This window comes from Carassius auratus, chromosome 19, assembly GCF_003368295.1.
Source record: "Carassius auratus strain Wakin chromosome 19, ASM336829v1, whole genome shotgun sequence".
Lineage (NCBI taxonomy): Eukaryota > Metazoa > Chordata > Actinopteri > Cypriniformes > Cyprinidae > Carassius > Carassius auratus.
In genome coordinates, this window is record NC_039261.1 from 28,075,720 (window position 1) to 28,095,849 (window position 20,130).

Below are 20,130 nucleotides of genomic sequence, written 5' to 3' on the forward strand. Positions count from 1 at the left end.
AATCTCTTCCTAACGCACGTTTGTTTAAATATGACAAGTTAATTATCATTGTGCAGTTGTCTTGCACCGAGACCGAGAGAGATCTGTTGTCAAAACGCAATAATCTCGGAAAACCGTCGCATTTTTAAGCCAGCGATACTCCTTCTCTACAGCGGGAGAAATCTCGGCTTCTTTGAGCCCGATGAGTTTCTGATGGGAGATTGGTGACGTAAGAGCCATCAACAGCGACAGGCTGATCGAGGTAGTCGCGAGGATGGATAGATGGACAGATGTTGGGGCGGAACTTGGACATATTTCCACATTATTAGCCCCTACCGACAGGCGTACCGCATAAATGATCAGTTAGATTGCAACTGGCAATAGCTCAAGGATGCGCAGCACCGTCAAAGGTAAGGACACGATTTAAACGTCGCGTACTGAAATATCAATGCTGCTGTGGTGATGATGTATAATATCCTAGCCTGGCTTGTTCGTACGCTTGCACTATACTAAAAAATGTGTGCACTCACCGGGATGCGATATACAAGGCGAAGCTCTCGCGTCGGTCCACAGGCTGAATGATCCGGTGAGATCGCAGCAGAATCCCGGCGCGACGAAGAACCTTAAAATCCGTTCGAAACATCAGGCGACCGGAGCGAGCCGAGGCCACCTCGAAAAAATTCCCTCGGATTTCTCGCGTTCCCCTTCCGAGCGATTTTAAAAACACACCCACCCACTCGCCAACTTAAAGAAAGAGTGGACATTGCGTCAACGCTGGTATAAAGACAAAAACAAAGTTGAGATTTAAGTGTGATTTTGGGGGGGGGGTGCCAGATACACCGGTGTCAACAAAGTACTGAAGAGCATCTATACGGTGGATTCATTACAGTTCCTAACCTAATAGGATCCGAAATGTCTAACACCGTGGACTCGTTATTTAATTTGTGGATGTTTTGCAATTGATGAATAAGTAATGTGTAAGCGTTGTAGAGAGGCTTGTTACGGTCATACTCAACTTGTTCCAGGAGTCCCTCCCCTTCCCGTGCAAAGTGTTCACTTCCTAGTAAGGTGTAACGAATCAATCTAACTTCAAACTGTCCTCTTTTTTTCAGCGTCGGAAAAAAGGTCGCAAATAATTTCATTTTAGCGCATGAAATAGTTCGCAGTGTTGTTCGCCCCGGCAAACGTGCGCGAGACCGAGAAACAATTACTGGCAAAAAGGAAAAAAGACAGTGAAAGGGTCAAAGAAATGTTGCCGTATGCATGAAAATATGTTGTTATATGCGTGGAAATAAAATGAAATGTTTACAGCGGAGACCCCCTCCTTTATGCGTTTAATGTTTTGCGCGTGACGTGAAACTTATTTTATTTTCGCGATGACGCCGAGAACACTGCATAACTGAGGGGGGAAAACAGTTGTACACTCGTAGTTTAATTTTAGCACCACTGTTTGTTTTCGTTTTATAAAGCCGCATACTTCGTACATTCGTGTGAATGGACAACATCCAAACAAGTGATGTCTTCTCCAAAAAGGCAGTTCGTTGTCTTTCAAACGCTCCTGTTTGGTGGGGAGGGAAAAACAGAACAATTAAAAAGATTGACAGGTGGGTTTTCACTGTCAGAGTGACGCTCCGGAGGGGTGGAGTAAAGAGAGAGAGGCAGGAAAGGCAACTCGATGTGTCTGTCTATCAGTTGAGACTGTCTGAACCGCTCACGCATCCTGAACGCGCGATACATATTTCAGCGAAGAGCCGCGAGACCGAGAACGCCGCTTCGCTCCCTGGAGTTTTTGTTTTTTTAAAAAGACTAATTAGTTCACATTCGGTGCGAGAGAGTGTGTTTTTTGTTTATAAATCGCTCTGTAGTAAACGCGTCACGCTCGCCTGAATCAACTGTCCACATGTTTCCTTGAGCGTGGACGGACAGTGTGTTTGGCGAATATCGGGAGGAACACGAGCAGAGACTCTCAACTGCGCGCGTGGGGAATTTAGTCCGTTGAAAATGCGCACTGAGCTCGAGCCCCATTTGTGACTGACATTAACTGTCTCCTGTCTGCCTTTCTCTTCCCTTGGTTTTGTCCCGTTTTTAGGCTTTCAACCGAACGAGAGGACGGAAATACAGTTGGACGGGCTCTCCATAACTGGAAGTTTCTTCCGTTTTACTACAAACTATTGCCATAATCTAAGGAGAACCTAAGGACGCGTTTTTCCCCCGTGTGTTTCTGCGCCGTTAGACATGGACGGGAGATATATCTGAGCTCTTGGCAATCATGCTATGACTTAGAATTAATAACAGTGTCGGCCAGATACACCTACATTTTTTTTATTATTTATTTACAGGCTTTTTTTTAAGTCTGTAAAAATATCTACAACCTCTCAAGACCTATTGACCCCTCTTAGACTTTGCATCGGCTCAAAGTGACTTTTTAAGAGGTGGAATAAAAACAGACTCTGAAGAGGAGCAGGTTAATAGATGCTTTTGTATAATTTTTTTTTATTAATTCTTTTCCTCCGTCACTGGCATTTTGATTCTGTATGAGAAGTCAAGAGGAGGGTGGGACGACACCATGCCGCGGAGAAAGCAGCAAGCGCCGAGGCGATCTTCAGGTAAGAGGTGCATGCATGTCTTGTTTACTAATATTAGTGCATCGGGAGGGGAAAAACATAAATCACTTACACTTCATTATCGTGTTGATTGAAATGCTTGATCTAAATATTACCTACATTATTTTTTACTTTTAAATTTTCTTTTTCTTTTCTTTTTACTTTCAAAGAATGTCAAAACAAAGTTAATCTCCTCAGAATGCATTCGATTTGTTTTAAAAACTAACGCGTGAGTAACTTTGTTTTTTGAAGTTGTGCCAAATTAAAACTTCACACTCCACCGTGGCCTATATAGTCGAGTGAAAATGTAGTTTCAAAGTGCTCCAGTTCGTCTATTTAGATGCGGATTGCCATCCTTGATTTGATGCTTGATTGATCCCCTGTCATGTGGCCGCCTTTGATCTATTCATTCCTGATAAACATCAGTAAATCATTCACCATGGAAACACGCATGCGCCGTGCGGCCGCAGCCACTCAAAGGACAACTTTTGCCCCCGTCGTGCGGGAAAATAGAGAAAGGAAAGAAGTTTTCGGCAGGGTTATACACTACTTTTTTTTCCTCATTCAAAGAGAGGGAGAGAAAAGGGGATAAGGGATTGCTGGGGCGTGTCGAGAGCACAAAATGTAGCAGAGAGAACATCTCTTCCCTGATAGATGTCACTGAGCAAGGCCTCTACTAAGATCTGTTTTCCTCTCAGCTCAATTTATTCATGCGAAATGTACCTGTGCTCTTTGATGTTACAAGAAAGAGCTGGTTTCAGTTTTTAATTAATCTTCCATGAAGATCAAGAGAGTGAACATTGATTTGTGACAAATGGTGTTGGATTTCTTTTGGGGTGATTAAACATAAAATAGCCATTATATTTTAAACCATTTTTGGTGTATTGTACTAAGGTAGTTCTACTTTGTCCCTTTGGCTTTCCTTTTTTCCTTTTTTGTTCCTTAGTTTTTTCCCCCTCTCATTTAATCTCTGTGACTAACAGGTCCATTCTCTCCCGAATGAAGGCTCTCTTTCAAGTTCAAGCGTCAGCCGAGTTACAGATCTGCAGAATTAGGCCCTGATATTTGACTCATGATGGAACAGCCGACAAACCAGACACACTGCTGTAACCGAGGTCGACTAACAAGTGCGATACATAGACGGCGTTTCATTCATTTGCACTGAATAACAATGATTCCTTCATTTTTACGCATACCTTTCTGTTCAGCGGGGGGAAATGGTGTTTTTAAGGGATTATTTCGTCTCCCTGGCTGTATGGTGAGACTGACATGGGGAGTTTGAAAGCTCACAGAGGTGAGATGGCGCCTGGTAATCTGACCTGGCAGCTCCTCCACAAAAACAAGCCATCAGCCCCCTCCACCTCAGCTGAATATTGATTTAATTTTCTCCATTCTGACAGGCATGTTCATCATTTGCTTTAATGGTCATTCAGAAGTTGGCAGGCATATTGTTTCCGTTTTTCCCAGAGCCTGACACTTTTTTTTCCCCCTCTCCATCAAAATAAAAATGTTAGGAATTATTGATTGAGGAAATAAAAAGAAAAGCCGCTTAACATGACAAGGTGATTTGTTTTTACTGAAACTTCTTCCAAAATCATTCAAGCTGTCTTATTTAAAATTTTGCACTTCGCGCTAAAAGCACTTTCTAGCTCAGTTCCAATGCTCAACTCTTCCGTTATGCTCCACCTCTTTTAACGGATGGCTTTGCCTTGATTTGGTTGCTATCATTGCCTTTGTTTGCTCTGAGTGATTTACATGCATCGGCTGTGGGCTCAGGTCGTTTTGGTGCAGTGGGATCGGAGTGGCCCTCTCTGTGTTGGGCTGCTGCAGTCATTTGTATTTATTTGCTGGCTTTTCTCTGAAACAGACACGGGCCTCCCACGTAGAGCACAGACTGTGTCTGTGAGTTTAAGCTCTAGCAGAGAGGAGAGGAGCCAGGGGAGGACTCGGCGATGAATGCGGTATCTCTCCGCTGCTCCAGGTTTCATTTGGTTTCGTGTTTTCACAACCTCCCACGCAGATAGAGACACGCTCGGTTTGCGTCCATTCCACTGCACCTCTGTCCTCTGGATAGCCAGGGCATAAAAACCGCCATGAGGTGGTTTGCGATGTTTTTTGCTGCTTTTACTTTTCCTTCAGTTTCACTTGGATAATTCTCATTTTGCTCTTTCTCAGTTAAACTCTATTCACATTCACGTAAACAAAAAAAGAAAAAGAAAAAGAAAACATAACAGCAGCATGCAAAGACACCAGAAAGAAGAAAAATAAAACGTGAGGAGGGAGGAACCAGCATGGGGAGTCATTAAAACACATTCTGTCCTCGGCACCAGAGGCTTCTTAATTATCTGACATAAAGGTAAAGGTTCCTCTGCTGGCTTCATTAGGGAGGAACCCTAATTATCTGAGCTCCTGATGGATTTGTGACAGCCTCTAACGATTAAAGCTGACAAATTCAGCGAAGTGTCAGGTCTGCAGCTGCCTTGATGTAATCAAGTTGATATTATACAGTCCCTTTAGCCTGTAGTGCTGAATTAACTCAATTTTCTGGTGCAGGTGACAAATGGACTTTGCTACCTGACTAATCACGTCACCGTGGCAATGCTGCCTAATGACCTCCGTAATCCAGGCTCTTAACCGCACCGCTGGGCCCAGAAAGCATTTGAGGCAGCCAATCAGAACGGGCCCTGCATTAGCCAATCGGGCCCAGCGCTCGGCAAACACGCCATCGCTCCGTCTCCGTGTTGATGGACGTGCCACTGTTCTGTGTCATTGGTCGCACCGCTGTTCGAGCTCTGAGTGTACCGACACGCCGTGCTCTTACTGACAATAATCGCACCACCAAGCTCTCAAAATCTGAAAATATTGTCAGAATTTGAGTGCCGCTGAGTGCTTGCTTTGCTTAAGTCTCTCAGTGCAGCGTTACATACAAATCAGTCTGCTTTGAGAGCCGAATTTACAGATTATTTCATGTGCAGTGCTGGTACAGCTCAATTGTGATTTATATGTTTCTGTAGCACTAGTATGAGGTTAATATCTTTTATTCCCTCACACAGATTTATTATATTGCATTAAAGATGTGGAGGTTTTGTTGTAGTCTGTTAAACAGCATGGTGCCTCTCCATATTTATCCTCATATCTAGTGAGAGAAATGTGAAAAATTGTGAATTATCATTTCTCAATTTGAGATGTATTTGTATTAAGAGATAGGAGTTGACGGCCATCATTTGTTTTGCATGTACGGCACAAATTATAGAAATCAATCTATAGGGCAACATTTAAATGTCATGTTCTATCTCTTTCTCTTTCTTTAATGCCTGTTTTCATGCTGGCAGGAAAAATATCTATCTGTAAGACGTGCGAATGCAGCGTGACATCTGGGCTCACCTTGTGTTGGCTTCGCTGGAGGGTAGACTCATCCGCTCTCATGTCATTAACAGGTGACATTGACCCATTTAGTCAATATTCATGTTGGGACCCACCACTTACAACTAATAGTTTAATTTGCATTTGGGGATCAAGCCAGTGGCCTATAGGAAATCAAAGTGTATCCAGTTATTCTGAGTCCCGAGCTTGCCGTTCCCCTTGTCCGAGATCGTGGAGGTTGAGTTTGATTAATGAAGATCGATGACAGGTTTTATGGGAAGAGTGAATCAAAATGAAAATATGTTGGGACTTTGCATGAGCCAAGTGTGACGGTACACAGTCTGCGGTAAACAGCGCTCTGTGGTTTTAATGAGCTTAGACACATTTGGGAGTTATCTGGTTTCCGCAAGTTTTGTAAAGTCTGAAATTAAGAATACTTCCAGACGTGTGTTTGTGCGTGAAAAAAAAAAGCGAGTGCATCTGCTGATAGTTGCTGAAAAACGAGCACACAGAGGACCGCAAAAAGCTAGCGTGTCACCAGAGGAGGTTTGGATTAGAGGTACTGTAGCATTATGGGAACTCAAAACTATCAAAAGGGCCAGCTGTGTTTTTTCTTACTCTTTCTTTCTCTCTCTCTCTTCTCGTCCTGTCTGTTTTGATCCCCCATGTTTCATTTCTCAGCTAATTTAGTCCACAGTGAGTCAGAAAGATGAGAGGGAGGGGGAAGAAAGACAAAAGAGAGAAAAGCTCAAGTCATGACCCAGCAACGGGAGACTCCAAGCTTGAGGAGTACACGGAGGTCAACGTGTACCCAGGGGAGCCCACGTCTGCCTTCTTTCTGTCCTGCCCTGCACTCATCTGTTGCTGCTTTCCCTTGCTTTTTTCTCCCCTGGCTCACAGGAAGGATGGGGTGTTTTTAGAGGCTCGGCGGAGTTTTCTCATCCCAGTATGCCGTTTTCCTCATGGAGCGCCTTATACATCCTCATCAGATAAAACACAAACGGCTCGGCCAACAGATCTGTGCCGATGTTTATAACGGGCCAGCAGGAGATTGAGCTTTGATGCTTGTGTTGTAGGATCTGAGGAGCATGTGGCGTCGCGAACAGGATGATGCTGTTTGAGACGTTATCTGATTAGTTGCGTATTTTTATACATGGCTTAGTTATTGTGATATTTCAGTGGCTGACATCATTTTATCAAGGACGGCCTCGCGCACTAAAGATCAAGCCTTGCGGTCATACACTCATATTTAGCAACATTAATTTTGACAGATGAGCATGAAACGAAAAGAAACTCTTTGATGAGAAGTAAACACCCATGAAGCCCCCTCAAACTCGGGGGAAGTCACGTCCTGGTCACCGTTCCTCCTCCCATCAACCACTGTATTCTCAACTCAAAATATCCTGCCTGTCTGAACACAAAAGACCAGCTAAAGACAGATGAAAGAGAGAAAGCACACTTTGTAGTTTTGTCTGCAGGTCCCTTTGCCTTATTTTCATAGTCGTGTGCTGTTGTGTTTAAGGTCATAGGGTAAAGTAGCTTCTGCGCCAAACAAAACTCTTGACTGTTTTCAAACCAGTTTTCAAAACGCTTCCTCCTAACATTGGTCAGAAAAAAACTTAGTCCCGCCTACAAACATTTGTTTGGGCTATTCAGGGTGCTCAAACAAAGTACTGGGTCTCATTCGCTAATAATTTAATGGATAATTATAAATTTGTGCGCACATGAGAAATTCTCATAAAAATATTCTGCCAAAAATATCTAGATTTTTGTACATTTTAACTAATTTCGTACAAAAGTTAATGGTGAACTAGAATTTGTTCATGAAAATGCAGATTTTATGCACACTTTGTGAATGAGACCCAATGTTAAAACGTAAAACTAGTATATTTCATTGTCATATCAAAAAAAGTACGCATTTAACTCCTAGAAAGGGCCTTGGGAACAAGACTGAAAAACCACGGGTTTAGTGGGAAAATGGTGATGTTCAGAAATGCTGAAAGTAGGGGGGAAAAAATGAAAAAATGGGGGGAAAAAAAGAGAGCGAGCGATAGAAGAAAGGAGTGGTGCTCAGAAAGGTATTAGAGCTGACAGATGAACAGGAGTGGGGAGAAATTCTCCCGCAGCAGCTGGGACTGCAGTCATTATCCTGACAGGTGTCAATTAAGAATTACTGCCTGCCTCAGTCCTCTGCGCAGCCCAGCTGTCTGCGCAGCAGAGAAATAACACTTTACCCTTGTCACTTTGTTAGTTCGTAGCCATAGCCTCCGAAAATGAGTCGCCCCAACGCTAATCGATAACCAGTGTATTAGCAATTATTTTGCACATTGATTTACGAGGGCCAACGACGACTTCTGTGCTGTTATTAGCCCTTGATTAGATCTGCCCGCACACGTGAACACACACACACACATGCATTCATAGCATGCTGCACTGTTGCCAGGTGGATATATGTTTCCTCCGAGGCCCCAAGGTCTAGAACAATCTTAGTGCACAGTCTTAGTGGCCCTGTTGGGCCTTCCATCACTCGTGGCCGTTACAGAGACAGGCCCCTCTTAGGCCCCACATGCACCCACACACACACAAACATGTACAACACCTCTGTGGGGTTTGAAATACAGCCATATTTCTGACCGGCCCTGGATGAACGCTGATAGAGTTTGAGTATGTGTGTGTGAGAGAGGGGCTTGTAAAAGGCAAGAGTATTAGTGAGGTGTCGTGGTCTGTTTCAGCTAAATGAATGGCCCTTTGCTGTAGAAGGTGCTCCTGGTTACTGAGAGTTATGGCTGACCAGATAGGGGGCTTCTGGGTAATGTCTGTGTGAAGGAGCGCTGAACCTTCGCTACATTTATTTTCATGCCTGTGGTTATTTAATACTCAACTTTAAAGCCGTCGTCAAAAGCTTTGTAGGTGTCTTCATGCGTTTGCAACAAGTGTGGTTGTGAGAGATCTGAATTTTAGGATTTATTCATTGTTAAAGGGCTAATTCATCCAAAAATGAACTTTCTGTCACCATTTACTCACCATTGGTTCATTCTAAACTTCTTTTGTATGTCCTGAAATGAATAATTTGTCTCCAGATTTACAATGCACAAGACCTGAAGCTTTCAAACTTATAAATTATATACTCCCATTCAAAAGTTTAGGGTCAGTACCGGTAATTTTCTGAAAAAAGGTCAGAAATTAATACTTGTATTCAGCAAAGATGCGTTAAATTGATCAGAAAAGACAGTAAAAAGATTTAAAATGTTACACTGAAGACTGGATTAATGACTGCTAAAATTTCGTCTTTGCCATCACAAGAATAAATCACATTTTAAAGTATCTGAAAGTAGAAAACTGCTATTTTAAATTGTAATAATATTTTATAATATTGCTTTTTTACTGCATTTTGATCAAATAAATGCAGCCCTGGTGAAGATAGAGACTTCAAACTGATTTTAAAAACACTTTAAAAGATCTTATCAGTGCTGACTTTGTTAGTGTGTATGTATAGCGTTAGTATTATTTTATTGTAATTAAATAGAAAAGATTAATGAGCACAGTCACAAACTTTAAGCTTTTTCAAAGAAAGGCACATGCGGCTTTGAAACAATACTGAGGTGAGTAAAATAATGTCAGTGTTTTTGGGTGAACTATCCCTGTAAATATTGTACTTTCACAAGCCGTGAGGTAACTAGGTTATCATGTCACCTGTGAAAACAAAGCTTGCGTATGTGCTAGGCCACTCACCCTTATGTAGTGGTGGATTATGTTCTTTATGCTTGGGAGTGGGATTCATGTTTGCTCGAGTGCAACCTTTGCCCTACAGGAACTAAAAAGAGAACCTAATCCCTGGGTCCCCCTGATATGGCGACGTAAGAATGGAGATCCCTCTCCCTCAACTCTTGATCAGAGGCGTTACGATTCTCCTACGAGCGCTAAGCCACTGGACACACAATGAGTGGATAAAGATAAGCCTCCAGCTTGTGTTGACACTCTCATTGAGCCCCATAATGCACTGCTCCGGATCACTCTCATAAAGACTTGGCTCCCCTTTTTTACGAGCCGTCTTCGAACGGTCGCGCAAAATGCCTTGATTTTCGGTGTTTTTACCCTGACACTTTCATTGGTCGTTTTTCGTGCTGTGTTTAAGACTGCATTTGCAGTCCATCACACCTAAAGCTAGGTAAAGAGCCACGTGTCACCCCCTGTCTCCTGCTGAGGGTCAGGTTTATTAGTTTCATTGATAAAAGCCTGCCTGCAAACATAGACAATAGCTGGTAGATCCTCCAAGTGGTTGTATTTTTTCCCAGGGTGTTTTATTTAACCTATAGGACACTGGAAAGTAATGAATATATTTTTTCTTCCTTTTTTCCCCTCTACTTTTATGGTGCTGATAAGGCATCTGAGGGAAGTATATAGCAAAATGGTACTGTTTCTTTTTTTTAAATGGACAGCCCAGCAGGACGGTTCCCTTTCTCTCTATATATCATTGCCACATATGCTTTCTAATCTTTGATTTATATGTTCAATCTGGTCTCAGAATCATCATCTAAAATATGAATCTCTAACATTTATATTTCAGGCTCTTTGACAAACACATGCAGAGTTAATATCAGTTTTAAAATAACTAATGCGACTAAAATAACGTCTGGTTTTCATTTCATTCACACACAGAAGCCCTTAGGGATGTGAACTGTGTTTGAATCCTTCTCATATCCGTTAATAGATGGGTGTACATGTCGTGACTAGTCTCTCAGACTCAACTTTATAGGTATTTATAGTGATTTGGACACAATCACATTCAAATGCCAAATGCCACATGTTCCAAGAGGCCTAAAGCTTGTTTGGAGAGGGACTCGCCCAGACAGTGTCAATCATAGCTTTGCTCTGAATCTTTCTCTCTGAGAAACCAGCGGGGGGTGTCCTCTTCAAATCTGCCCCCACGTCTCCTCCCTTTCCTGGTTTTGCCCTCTTCTCTACTGGCCACGGATTTCTTTAAAAAGCCATATGCTTCCCAGTTAGACTTCAGCGTGCACACGCATGCACACGCAGAGGCTGTGACACGTATGAGGATCAACTATTAACCTTGTCCAGCTGACTGAAAGCCATACGGTTGGTGGAACTTTAACCCAGGGATGCATCATTGATCATTGACTTGTTCTGCTTGGCTTCTGAAGTCTGTGAGCTTGGGAACTTGAGATGAACAGATGTGCTGTAGAGAAGAAAAGTCAGGTGACTCAAAACGAGGAACGCTAACATTTACTCTTCCATTAACAGATCTGGGCTTTATAAAAGCAAGACAAACTCTATCTAGGCAAGAATTAAATCAACAATAGAGGTTCCAGATCTTAGTACAGATTGAAAGTCTTGACATGTCGGCTCAGAAATTCAGTATCTCAGGCCTAAACCGGTTCTAAACCAAAGCATTACGATGTGTCAATCATATTTGGTGAAAACATAGGGAATGTGCCAGGGAATTTTTTTCATTGACCAACAATAGGAGACAAGCGGTTTCAGTGTTCTGCTGAAATATTGCGTTGACTTTAGTGTGTGTCGGTGTGTTTTTGCATGTGTGTGTGTGTGTGTAGCTCCTCTTTACTAGCGCATGTTAAATTGGTTATGGCAGCGCAATCCAGCCCTACTTAGAGCCGTCAGAGCAGCCGCTGTGTGACGAGCCTCAGCGAGGACGTGTCATAAATACTGAGGTGTCGTTTCTTTCATGTAAATATACCTCTGTTTCAAGTATTGTCCGTCAGTACCGCACATGGGGGGGAAGATATCTAGCTGCAGCACAAAGTGTGTGCTCTGGAGAACTGCAGCGTCTCCTATTAGGGCCTAGTTTTGTCTGGGAGTGAAAGATACACTACATACGTTTTTTTTTTTTTTTTTTTTAAAGCATTTCCCCCCTACACTCTACTTGGAACGTTTAAGGATTCTCGCTGTAGTTTTCAGTGACATTTTTCCACCTTTTATCAAATCCATAGAATTAAAGGCAACACAAATATATACATAATCAGAAAATTGTTTTAATTATTTATTTTTGATTAACTATTATAGCTGTATTTTCTTTTGAATTACATGCACTAAAGAATTATTCATACTACTAATAATTTAAGATTTCCTGTTTTTGCTTATGTACATTTGTTTTATACTTCTGTTCAAAAGTCTCTTATGCTCACAAAGTCTACATTTGTTTGATGAATCGAATAACTTATGGCTAATTTAATTTAAGTTACTTTGTGAAATATAACTACAATTTAAGTAATTGTTTTCTATTGTAATATTTAGAAATTCCTGCAATGGCAAAGCTGAATTTCCAGTCATTACTCCAGGCTTCAGTGTCACATGATCATTCAGAATCGTGCTGATTTGCTGCTCAAGAGGCATTTCTTATCATTATCCATGTTGAAAACCGTTGTGAAACAAATCTATTTAAATCTGAGAAAACCGTAATCTAAACAATCTGATACATCCTTGCTGAACAAAATCACTTATTTAAAACAACTGTAACAAAAATCTTACTTACCCCAAACCTTTGAATGGTAGTGTTGGTAACTGACCTGTTGTGATCGTCTAACCTCTTTGCAAATGTTTCTTTCATTTATGACAGGCCTAATGCTAAATTGGGATTGGTATGTCAGGAGTCGTATGCGAATGGTTGACCAATCCATAATGATTTCTGTATGACCCTCTTTTTTAGTTTCTGGAATTGATGTTGTATGAACCTAAAGGGTAGTTGGAGTATGTCTGTATAGTATCCGTTATATACACTAGGAAAATTCAAGCTTTCCTTGATATGCCTGTTTAAATTACTGTACCTTAAAGGAGTTGTTGGTACAGTAATTCGGTACAGTAATTCAACCTGCCACTTTGCAGGTTGAGTGTGACGTTTCCAGCCATTTGCATTGAAAATGGCAGAGTTTTGATGTTTTAAGCGAATAGCAGTTTTCAAGCTGAATGTTAGGACACTGTTGTGGGACAGAGAGTGCAGGGAGGATGGAGGGAGGAGGGGCAAGCACTGTCTAAAACCCATCACTCATTGGTTAATGATACTCTCCTCTCATTTAGCCACACCATTCTCCCACTTCTTTTTAACCCTTCACAAATCAAACGTGGGGTCATCCACAGTTCACAACCCCCAGGTTTTCAGGAAAACGCTACCACGCCCTCGAGGGTCCGTTTGACGGCATGTGTCTGCGTGTGTGTTGTTCCCTAAACTGTTGTCCAGGTGCTGATTCCTCCACAACTTCATCGCCGCTGCTCTGTTTTTTGTCTCGCCGCCTGTTTGTCTGATGTCAGTCTCGTGGCGCGTGCGCGCGAGGTGTTTTTTGAGCCTGGTGGCAGATTTATTGCCTTTGTGCTGTTATTGTGGTGTAAGAGCTGAAAAGTGTCTGTCTGTTCCTGTTACTAAAATATGTAAGATATTTTTCCTTCGTCTTTTAAGGTGTCTGTTGATTGTAACCCACTGGCTGTATAAAGTTCGGAATTGCAAATGAAGACATCTAAAGAGCTCACCTCGTGTATTTTGTTTGTTTGTAATAGGATTTAAACATGTAATTTAGTTCTATATAAGCCCCTCCCCTTGTGGATATTTTGACTAATTTGTGTTCAGCTACCAGTAAGAGTATAATAAAGGTTACAATGTTTAAAACCATTTTAAATCCCAATTTCCTCAGTTCTGAAAATGTGAAAATTATTGTCAAATTCAGTTTGGGTTTTGAAAAACGTTAGTCTGCTCGAACAATCTTTGTGCGGCTCGCCTACGTCCATCCTTGAGCTTTTCCTGCAATCTGTCAACTAACAAGATGCAAAATGAAACCTCTCTCCCTCCCTCCCTCCCGCACTCCCTCGCTCTCTCTTCCTTTCCACAGTATCCTCTTTTCTCACACTAAATTTAGGTCACAGCTGTAAAGACAATGAGGCTGATTTGAGTATTTCTCTAGTACTTCCTCTGATGTTTGGTTTTTGTCAGCGGAGACTCAAATAGACACATTTGCATTTGATGTTTTTATCATAGCATACAATTCTCCAAGTACAGTTCGGTAGTTTCTCAGTAGTGATACGGTGTCTGTTTGTTTCCTCTCAGGTAACAAGAAACCCCAGAGCTGTGGAATTAAAGTCTTTTACCCATAATCCATCTGACCTGGGTTTGCTATTCCCCCCACCGCAAACCTTAAATCAATCTACAAATTCAGCTCCATGTCCCTGCTCATAAAAGAGTCTCCTTTTGCATTCAAAAAAATGAGGAGAAAGAATGGGAGAAGAAAAAACCGCTGTGTAGGAAAGCAGGGACCTTATATAAAGGGCATGGTCTGCGTCCATGCCAGAAAAGCCTTGATTTCCTTTTGCAGTGCGGCCATACATCAGAGGCCCTCCCAGCTGGACTGTCACACTCTGACAGAATGACATGTGTCATTTATCAAAGGGGCCAGAGCTTGGGAAAACTCATATGACAAAGCCTGGGAGAGTTCATTCCCCCTTATCCACAACACACACACACACACACACACACATATATATAATCCATCTCTCTCGTTCTTTCACTCTCTCACACACACAATCCCCTCCCACCTTTTCGGCGCTCGCCTGTTGCCAAAAAATGGGTCTGTAATATTTCTGTCATCTACACACCAACTTGCTGTTCTTTTCCTCTTTCTCTCTCTCTTGCTCTGCTTCGAAGTTTTTGGTGTGTATTATTCTCCTCCAAAGCTGTTTGCAGTAGCAGCCCTTCATCCGCATAATTCCTGCGTTAATTACAGAATCGTGTGTATTTGAAGTGATTAAACCCGGCGTAATGAAGCTGAAGATCTCAGATATCCTATATTGCGCGAGCGTTGCTCTGCTGGAATCTATTCATCATTTCGAGCAAACTTCATTCTTAAGTCTACTTGCACCAGCTGAGAGAGAGAGCGGGAAGGAGAGGGGTCAAATATAGTTCACACTGCTGTGTACTACTCTACAGGGCACATTCACCCATCACTCAAAATGTGCTTTCTGTCTCTCACTCTGAGGGGCGGGAATAGATGAATTCCACAGGCTCTCAGCTCTGGGTTCCAGCGCTGCACGGCCGACCTTCGACCCCTTAAACGAGCTCTGAATATGTGGTGTGTAATGATCCTCGCGCTGTAAACATTAAATGACGCAGAGACTGTCATGGGAATCTTTGCGTTCCCCACCCAAGAGAGAACAGCAAAGAGAAGACACTTTTTATGAGTTTGTGCAGTATGACTTTCCATACAGATCTTCTGCTCCGACAAACGATTCATACTCTGAGTACCAGTTGTCGGCTTAGAGTGTGAATCTTTTGCTCTGAGTGCAAATCTGGCTCGCTCTGGGTATGAATCTTCTCCTGGAAAGAACTATTTGAGCTCAAACGTTAATCTTTGTGTGAGTCTTCATATAAATCTTTGCTCTGAGCATGAATCTTTGGGGCCAAGTACCCATCTTTGTTCTGAATTAGACAGATAACATCAATAAAACAACTAAGTTGACAAAGTAATTTGGCAAATTGTGCTTAGTCTCTGCGTCATGAAGTTGAATTTGGCTCACTCTAAAATCACAAATGATTTGTGCTTGGAGCAAAAGATTCATATGCAAATGACCAGTATTTTGCTAAGACTGTGAATCTTTGGGCTTGAAATACAAATCTGAGCAATGTCACTCATTTGAGTGATTCAGTGTTGAATCTGGTTCGCTCATGTTAATCTTCTGCTTTGAACGAACTGTCGTTTCCTCAGAGCAAAATATTCATACTCCGATCAGCAGTCTTCTGCTCGGAGTATGAATCTTCTGCTTGGAATGTGAATCTCTTGCTCAGAGTGCATATCTTTTACATTATACATTAAGCCATAGTGCGAAAAACGAATGCGGTTGATGCCATTCCCCTTCTTCTCCCCATCCGTCCCGAGTACGAATCTTCATTCCAAGTACGAATTAGTTAGAACTAATTAGTTCATTCAGATTCTTCATTCGCAGGTCGTTTTGTGAGCTCTAGTCCTCAGGATATGAAAATTATGAATAAAAGATGGAAAGAACAAGATTAAATGAATACAAATCTGTATTGGTACGCGTTCCGTACGACGTCATCTTCCCTTTAGTAGGAATTTTCTCTATCTCTCTCTCTCTTTCAGCAGGTTGCCGCTGCTCCTTCACAAATTCTCTTTTCTCTCTCTCACTTTTCCTCACGTTCCCCTCCCTCCCTCGCGGTGGAGGGGCAGGCCTTTTCATTTGTCTTCATAAGCCTAATTTATTTTTGCAGCCAGATGTGAGCTGACAGGCATCAGTCAGTGGGGCCGTTGGTCCCCCCCCCCCACCATTCTCGGGTCAGCAAAGCAGTCACGTCTCTCCGTTTGACTGAGTCCCCCATCAACATTACACAAGATGGATGTGTCTTTAAAGGCCAGATTGATTGTGGATATCAGAGTTATGGCATAATTTATCATGGTGAATATTATTTAGGTGCAGGGGAAGAACAAGAGAGGAGATGGGGGGACGGTGTATTGTTAGAGGGCAATTGGAAGGCTGTGAAAGTTTAATTGTGTGTGTGCGTGAGTGCGTGCGTGCGAGCGGAAGGAGAGGTCGTTTGTTTCTGGAAGGTTTAGTGAGTTTTTGCTATGGTTTCGCTTCTGCCTGGGAATATCATGTTGTGTTGAGGGATGAGCTTTTTGTACTTTTTCCCCCTTTCTCTCTATCTCTCTCTCTCTCTCCCACTCGCTCGCGCTCTCTCTTTCTGATGTGTTGTTATTGATTGTGTGTGATGTGGGCCTCTGTGTGATTTAGTGCTCCTCTCAGGACCCTCCATACACTCCGCTCCTCTCTCAGCCCACTTTCACGCCCGTCACAGAAGCTTCTGGAAAAAAAGAAAGCGTCTCCAGCTCTTTGTGTGGCTGGGCCCAGGGTCAGAGAAGAGTGTTCAGAACACCAACCAACAAATTTATCATTTTCCATCCCTCAGCTTCAGTCTCTCAACGTGTCCAAGCTGAGGTGAGGCTTATTGTTAGATACAGCAACATGTTTTCCTCTCTGCTTTTATCTAGTCATCTTTCATCTCTCTTTAGGAAGGTGAGATGTTCTATAAGACACAACGGCCTTATTGTAAAATGGGCACAATATAGAGCAGTTGCAGTAGATGGAACATGTTATCTGAAACATTAAGCCATGGTTCTCATGTGGGCAACACGGGTTCAGATCTTGATTATTTTTTTGATCCTATTCCTTTTTTTATTTTTATTTAATGGTCCTTTTCGACATTTCTTTACTTTTGTTGTTTTTGTCATTTAGAAGTTTAACATTTTTAGATTTTTACAAAATTAGTATAATTCTCTTTCTTGTTGTTACTTATTACACTATTATAATTATACATTTACCAAATCTTTTTATCCAAAGTAATTTTAATGTGCATTCATGAGATGCATTTTAATGTAAATGTTTATTCCCTAGTAATCAAACCCATTAGCTTGTGTTGTTATTGCTTTGCTCTCTAGCAGTTGTGCTACTATTACCATTAACAATTTTCTATTGATTTCCATTTTTTTCACAACAAATACTGTGGCTGGTCCATCCGTTGTTTTTCCCCTGCTTCCCTCACTGACGTCATTGACTCAGGAGCCAGTAGTTGCCCCTGAGCACACCAAGGGCAAATGCAACACCAACAAGCCCTTTCAGAGCAGGCGTGAATCGAACAAGCAAGAGAACACGGATGACATCAGACACTTATTTCTCTTAGTCATTTAGGCAGCAAAGGGTAGACCGTAGCGAGAAGAGCAGAGCAGCACGTTTTATTGGACGTATGGAGGATTATTTATGACAACGGCCCCCTTTTTCCCCAGTGTGGAGATGCTCTTTGGAACGCAACCTGATATCCAGTAGTAACAGTCTGGTCTTCAGAGAGCTGCTAAAGTTTACAGTGATCTGACCCTCAGGGGCCGCTATCACAGATCATATAATACAGGAAATCAGGAATAATGTTTTTAATTCTGTGCTCGTCTAGAATTACAGGATGTTGAAAGGCAAAGTTCCAGAGTGTATATGTGTTATGGGGCTTGACTGCCCATATTTGTCTGTAACCTACAGGTTTTCAGTGGTTTCACTGTATGTATATATGTGTGCGTCCGGGGATCTCCGCCAAACGGCTGCTGCCCATATTTGTCTCTCACATGTGCAGGGTTTCCCGGTCAGGGAAGGGTCAGGCACTGGGAATGTATGTATGTGTGTGTGTGTTAGCTGAGGGGTGGGATGACGGCACTGGCACATTTGATTGATGGGTAATTGTGCAACCAGACTCAGCTAGACTGAACTGGTGAGGTCACGGCCCGAGAGAGGAGGGGCTTTTTGTCCTTCTTTCTTTTTTCTTGTCCCTTTCTGTGACGTCTCACCATTCTCTCTGTTTTTATTAAATATTAGTTTGTTCTTTCTTCTCTCTTTTCTCTTTCTCTCTCTTTTTCTTTCTGTCTGTCTCTCTTTTCCTTTCTTTCTTTTCGACTGACCATCTTCTTTTCCCTCCTCCCCTTCACTGTTTTCTTTGTCCCTCTTCCCAGGATTCCTCCTGTAGATTTTTTTTTCTTTTTACGTGAATTATTTTCTGTAGTCGCATGTTGATTACGGCCATTCATCAGACGTGTCCTCTTTCAAGAAACTTTTTCGACAAAGTGCTCTCATCGCAATCACTTTTGTTATGGTTTAGACCTTAATCTATGATCTGCTATCAAACCCTGTTTGTACTTTGCTGCAGTCGTATTTTATTTCTCAGACTTAGGAACTTATCACGCTGAGCGATTGCTGGACGCTCTTTTCGCCATGCTCGCAGGTGCTGAACGAGCCATGTTTCACGGCTATTTTTCCTCTGATTCACTCCAGATTAGATTATGAAAAACCCACCTCTAACCAAACAGCTGCATTTCAGTCACAGATTTGACAGGAAGTCTTTAACTCGTGATAAATAGGACAACAACCACAAACACGTGTATCACATTCCTGCTAAATTCAGTTTCTCCTTTGCTAGTTTTATAAATAAAGTAACAGGATTGGGAAATGTCACCAGTGAGATTCAAACTCAAATTACTAACGTGAGAACCATGGCTCAATGTGTCGCAAACCACTCAGCCACGGCTTTGATGTAAAGTTTGTTTTTAAGATGCTCCTGTTTCCTCAGCAGTGTTGGTGTAAAGTTGTCTTTTATAGCCGAAGCTCTCAGCGCTCTGACAGGAACGAGGGAGGAAGAGAATGAGGCAAGAGCCGTGGAAGACAGGAGCGTGTTGATGAGGGTCGCACTGCGTTCGTACTGCAGGCTCTACTGTTTTTCATCTTTTCTCTTTCAGAGCAGCCTGATTTATGGTAATTATCCATATTTAGGATCATCTATCAACTGGTAGTTGCTAGGCAATGGGAGCAGCTGCTGTGTGTGTGTGTGTGTGTGTGTGTGTGTGGTTGGGCTGCCGAGTTTTCTGTCAGGTACTCGGCTCAGGTGATGGCCTAGTGGAGAGATTTTGCTGGGGGATTTAAATAGACACACACAAAAACACAATTGCTTCCTTCATCCACGTTTTCTCTCTCTCTTATTCTCCCGCTCTCAGTTTCCGTCATAGCTCCCTCCGCATGGGGGTTCTCTGTCTGTTCTGACATTGTTGTGTCTCTGAGCACCAGGGTGGATGGTGTGTTATCTGTTTCTCTGCGAGGGCACGGCGTAGGGGAGATGCTATATACGAGCGGCGTGTTTGGACTCCAAACCTCCCGGTTTAGCTCAGGATTAGGAAAGATTTTGAACCGGTGCGACCTAACGCAAGCGATTTTTCAACCCAAAGAATTGTTTCCCTGTAAAGGGCCAGATGGGGACGAGACTGCAGTGCTTAGGATATAATGGCCATTGTCTCACGGCTGGGCTGTTCCTCTGACAACGGCGAAAGGTGATTTATTGACTGCGCCTGACGGCACGACAGCCCGCCAACCACTATGACCAAACCTGGATAGAGGAAAAAAAGACACAGAGAAAGCAAGAAGTATATAGAAACTGAAAAAAGCACTGCAATGCAGGAACAAGCAGCAGGAGATTGAGGATAAACAAACAATATGAAATATTTGTGTTTATTTTACAGCTGAAGAGATTATTAGAGACAGCTGCATGGATGGTTGGAAAATCACTTATTGAAGTCATTATTGATTGCAACGCACATGCGGGCTTTTTCCTCTCCCCCCTCAGATACCA

At 42.4% G+C, this 20,130-nt stretch overlaps 1 protein-coding gene across 2 annotated transcripts in view; it reads left to right on the forward strand.

Annotated features, from left to right (window-relative positions):
- Positions 1 to 1,666: 1,666 nt before the first annotated feature.
- tshz1 (teashirt zinc finger homeobox 1) overlaps positions 1,667 to 20,130 on the forward strand; it is a 33,747-nt gene continuing 15,283 nt past the window's right edge. Inside the window, exon 1 of one of the 2 annotated variants that reach the window (XM_026289978.1) lies at positions 1,667 to 2,592. In XM_026289978.1, coding sequence (XP_026145763.1) covers positions 2,514 to 2,592 — 79 coding nt within the window. In that variant the 5' untranslated portion in view covers positions 1,667 to 2,513. The remainder of the gene's footprint in view (positions 2,593 to 20,130) is intronic. The other variant, XM_026289979.1, reaches the window with a different exon arrangement.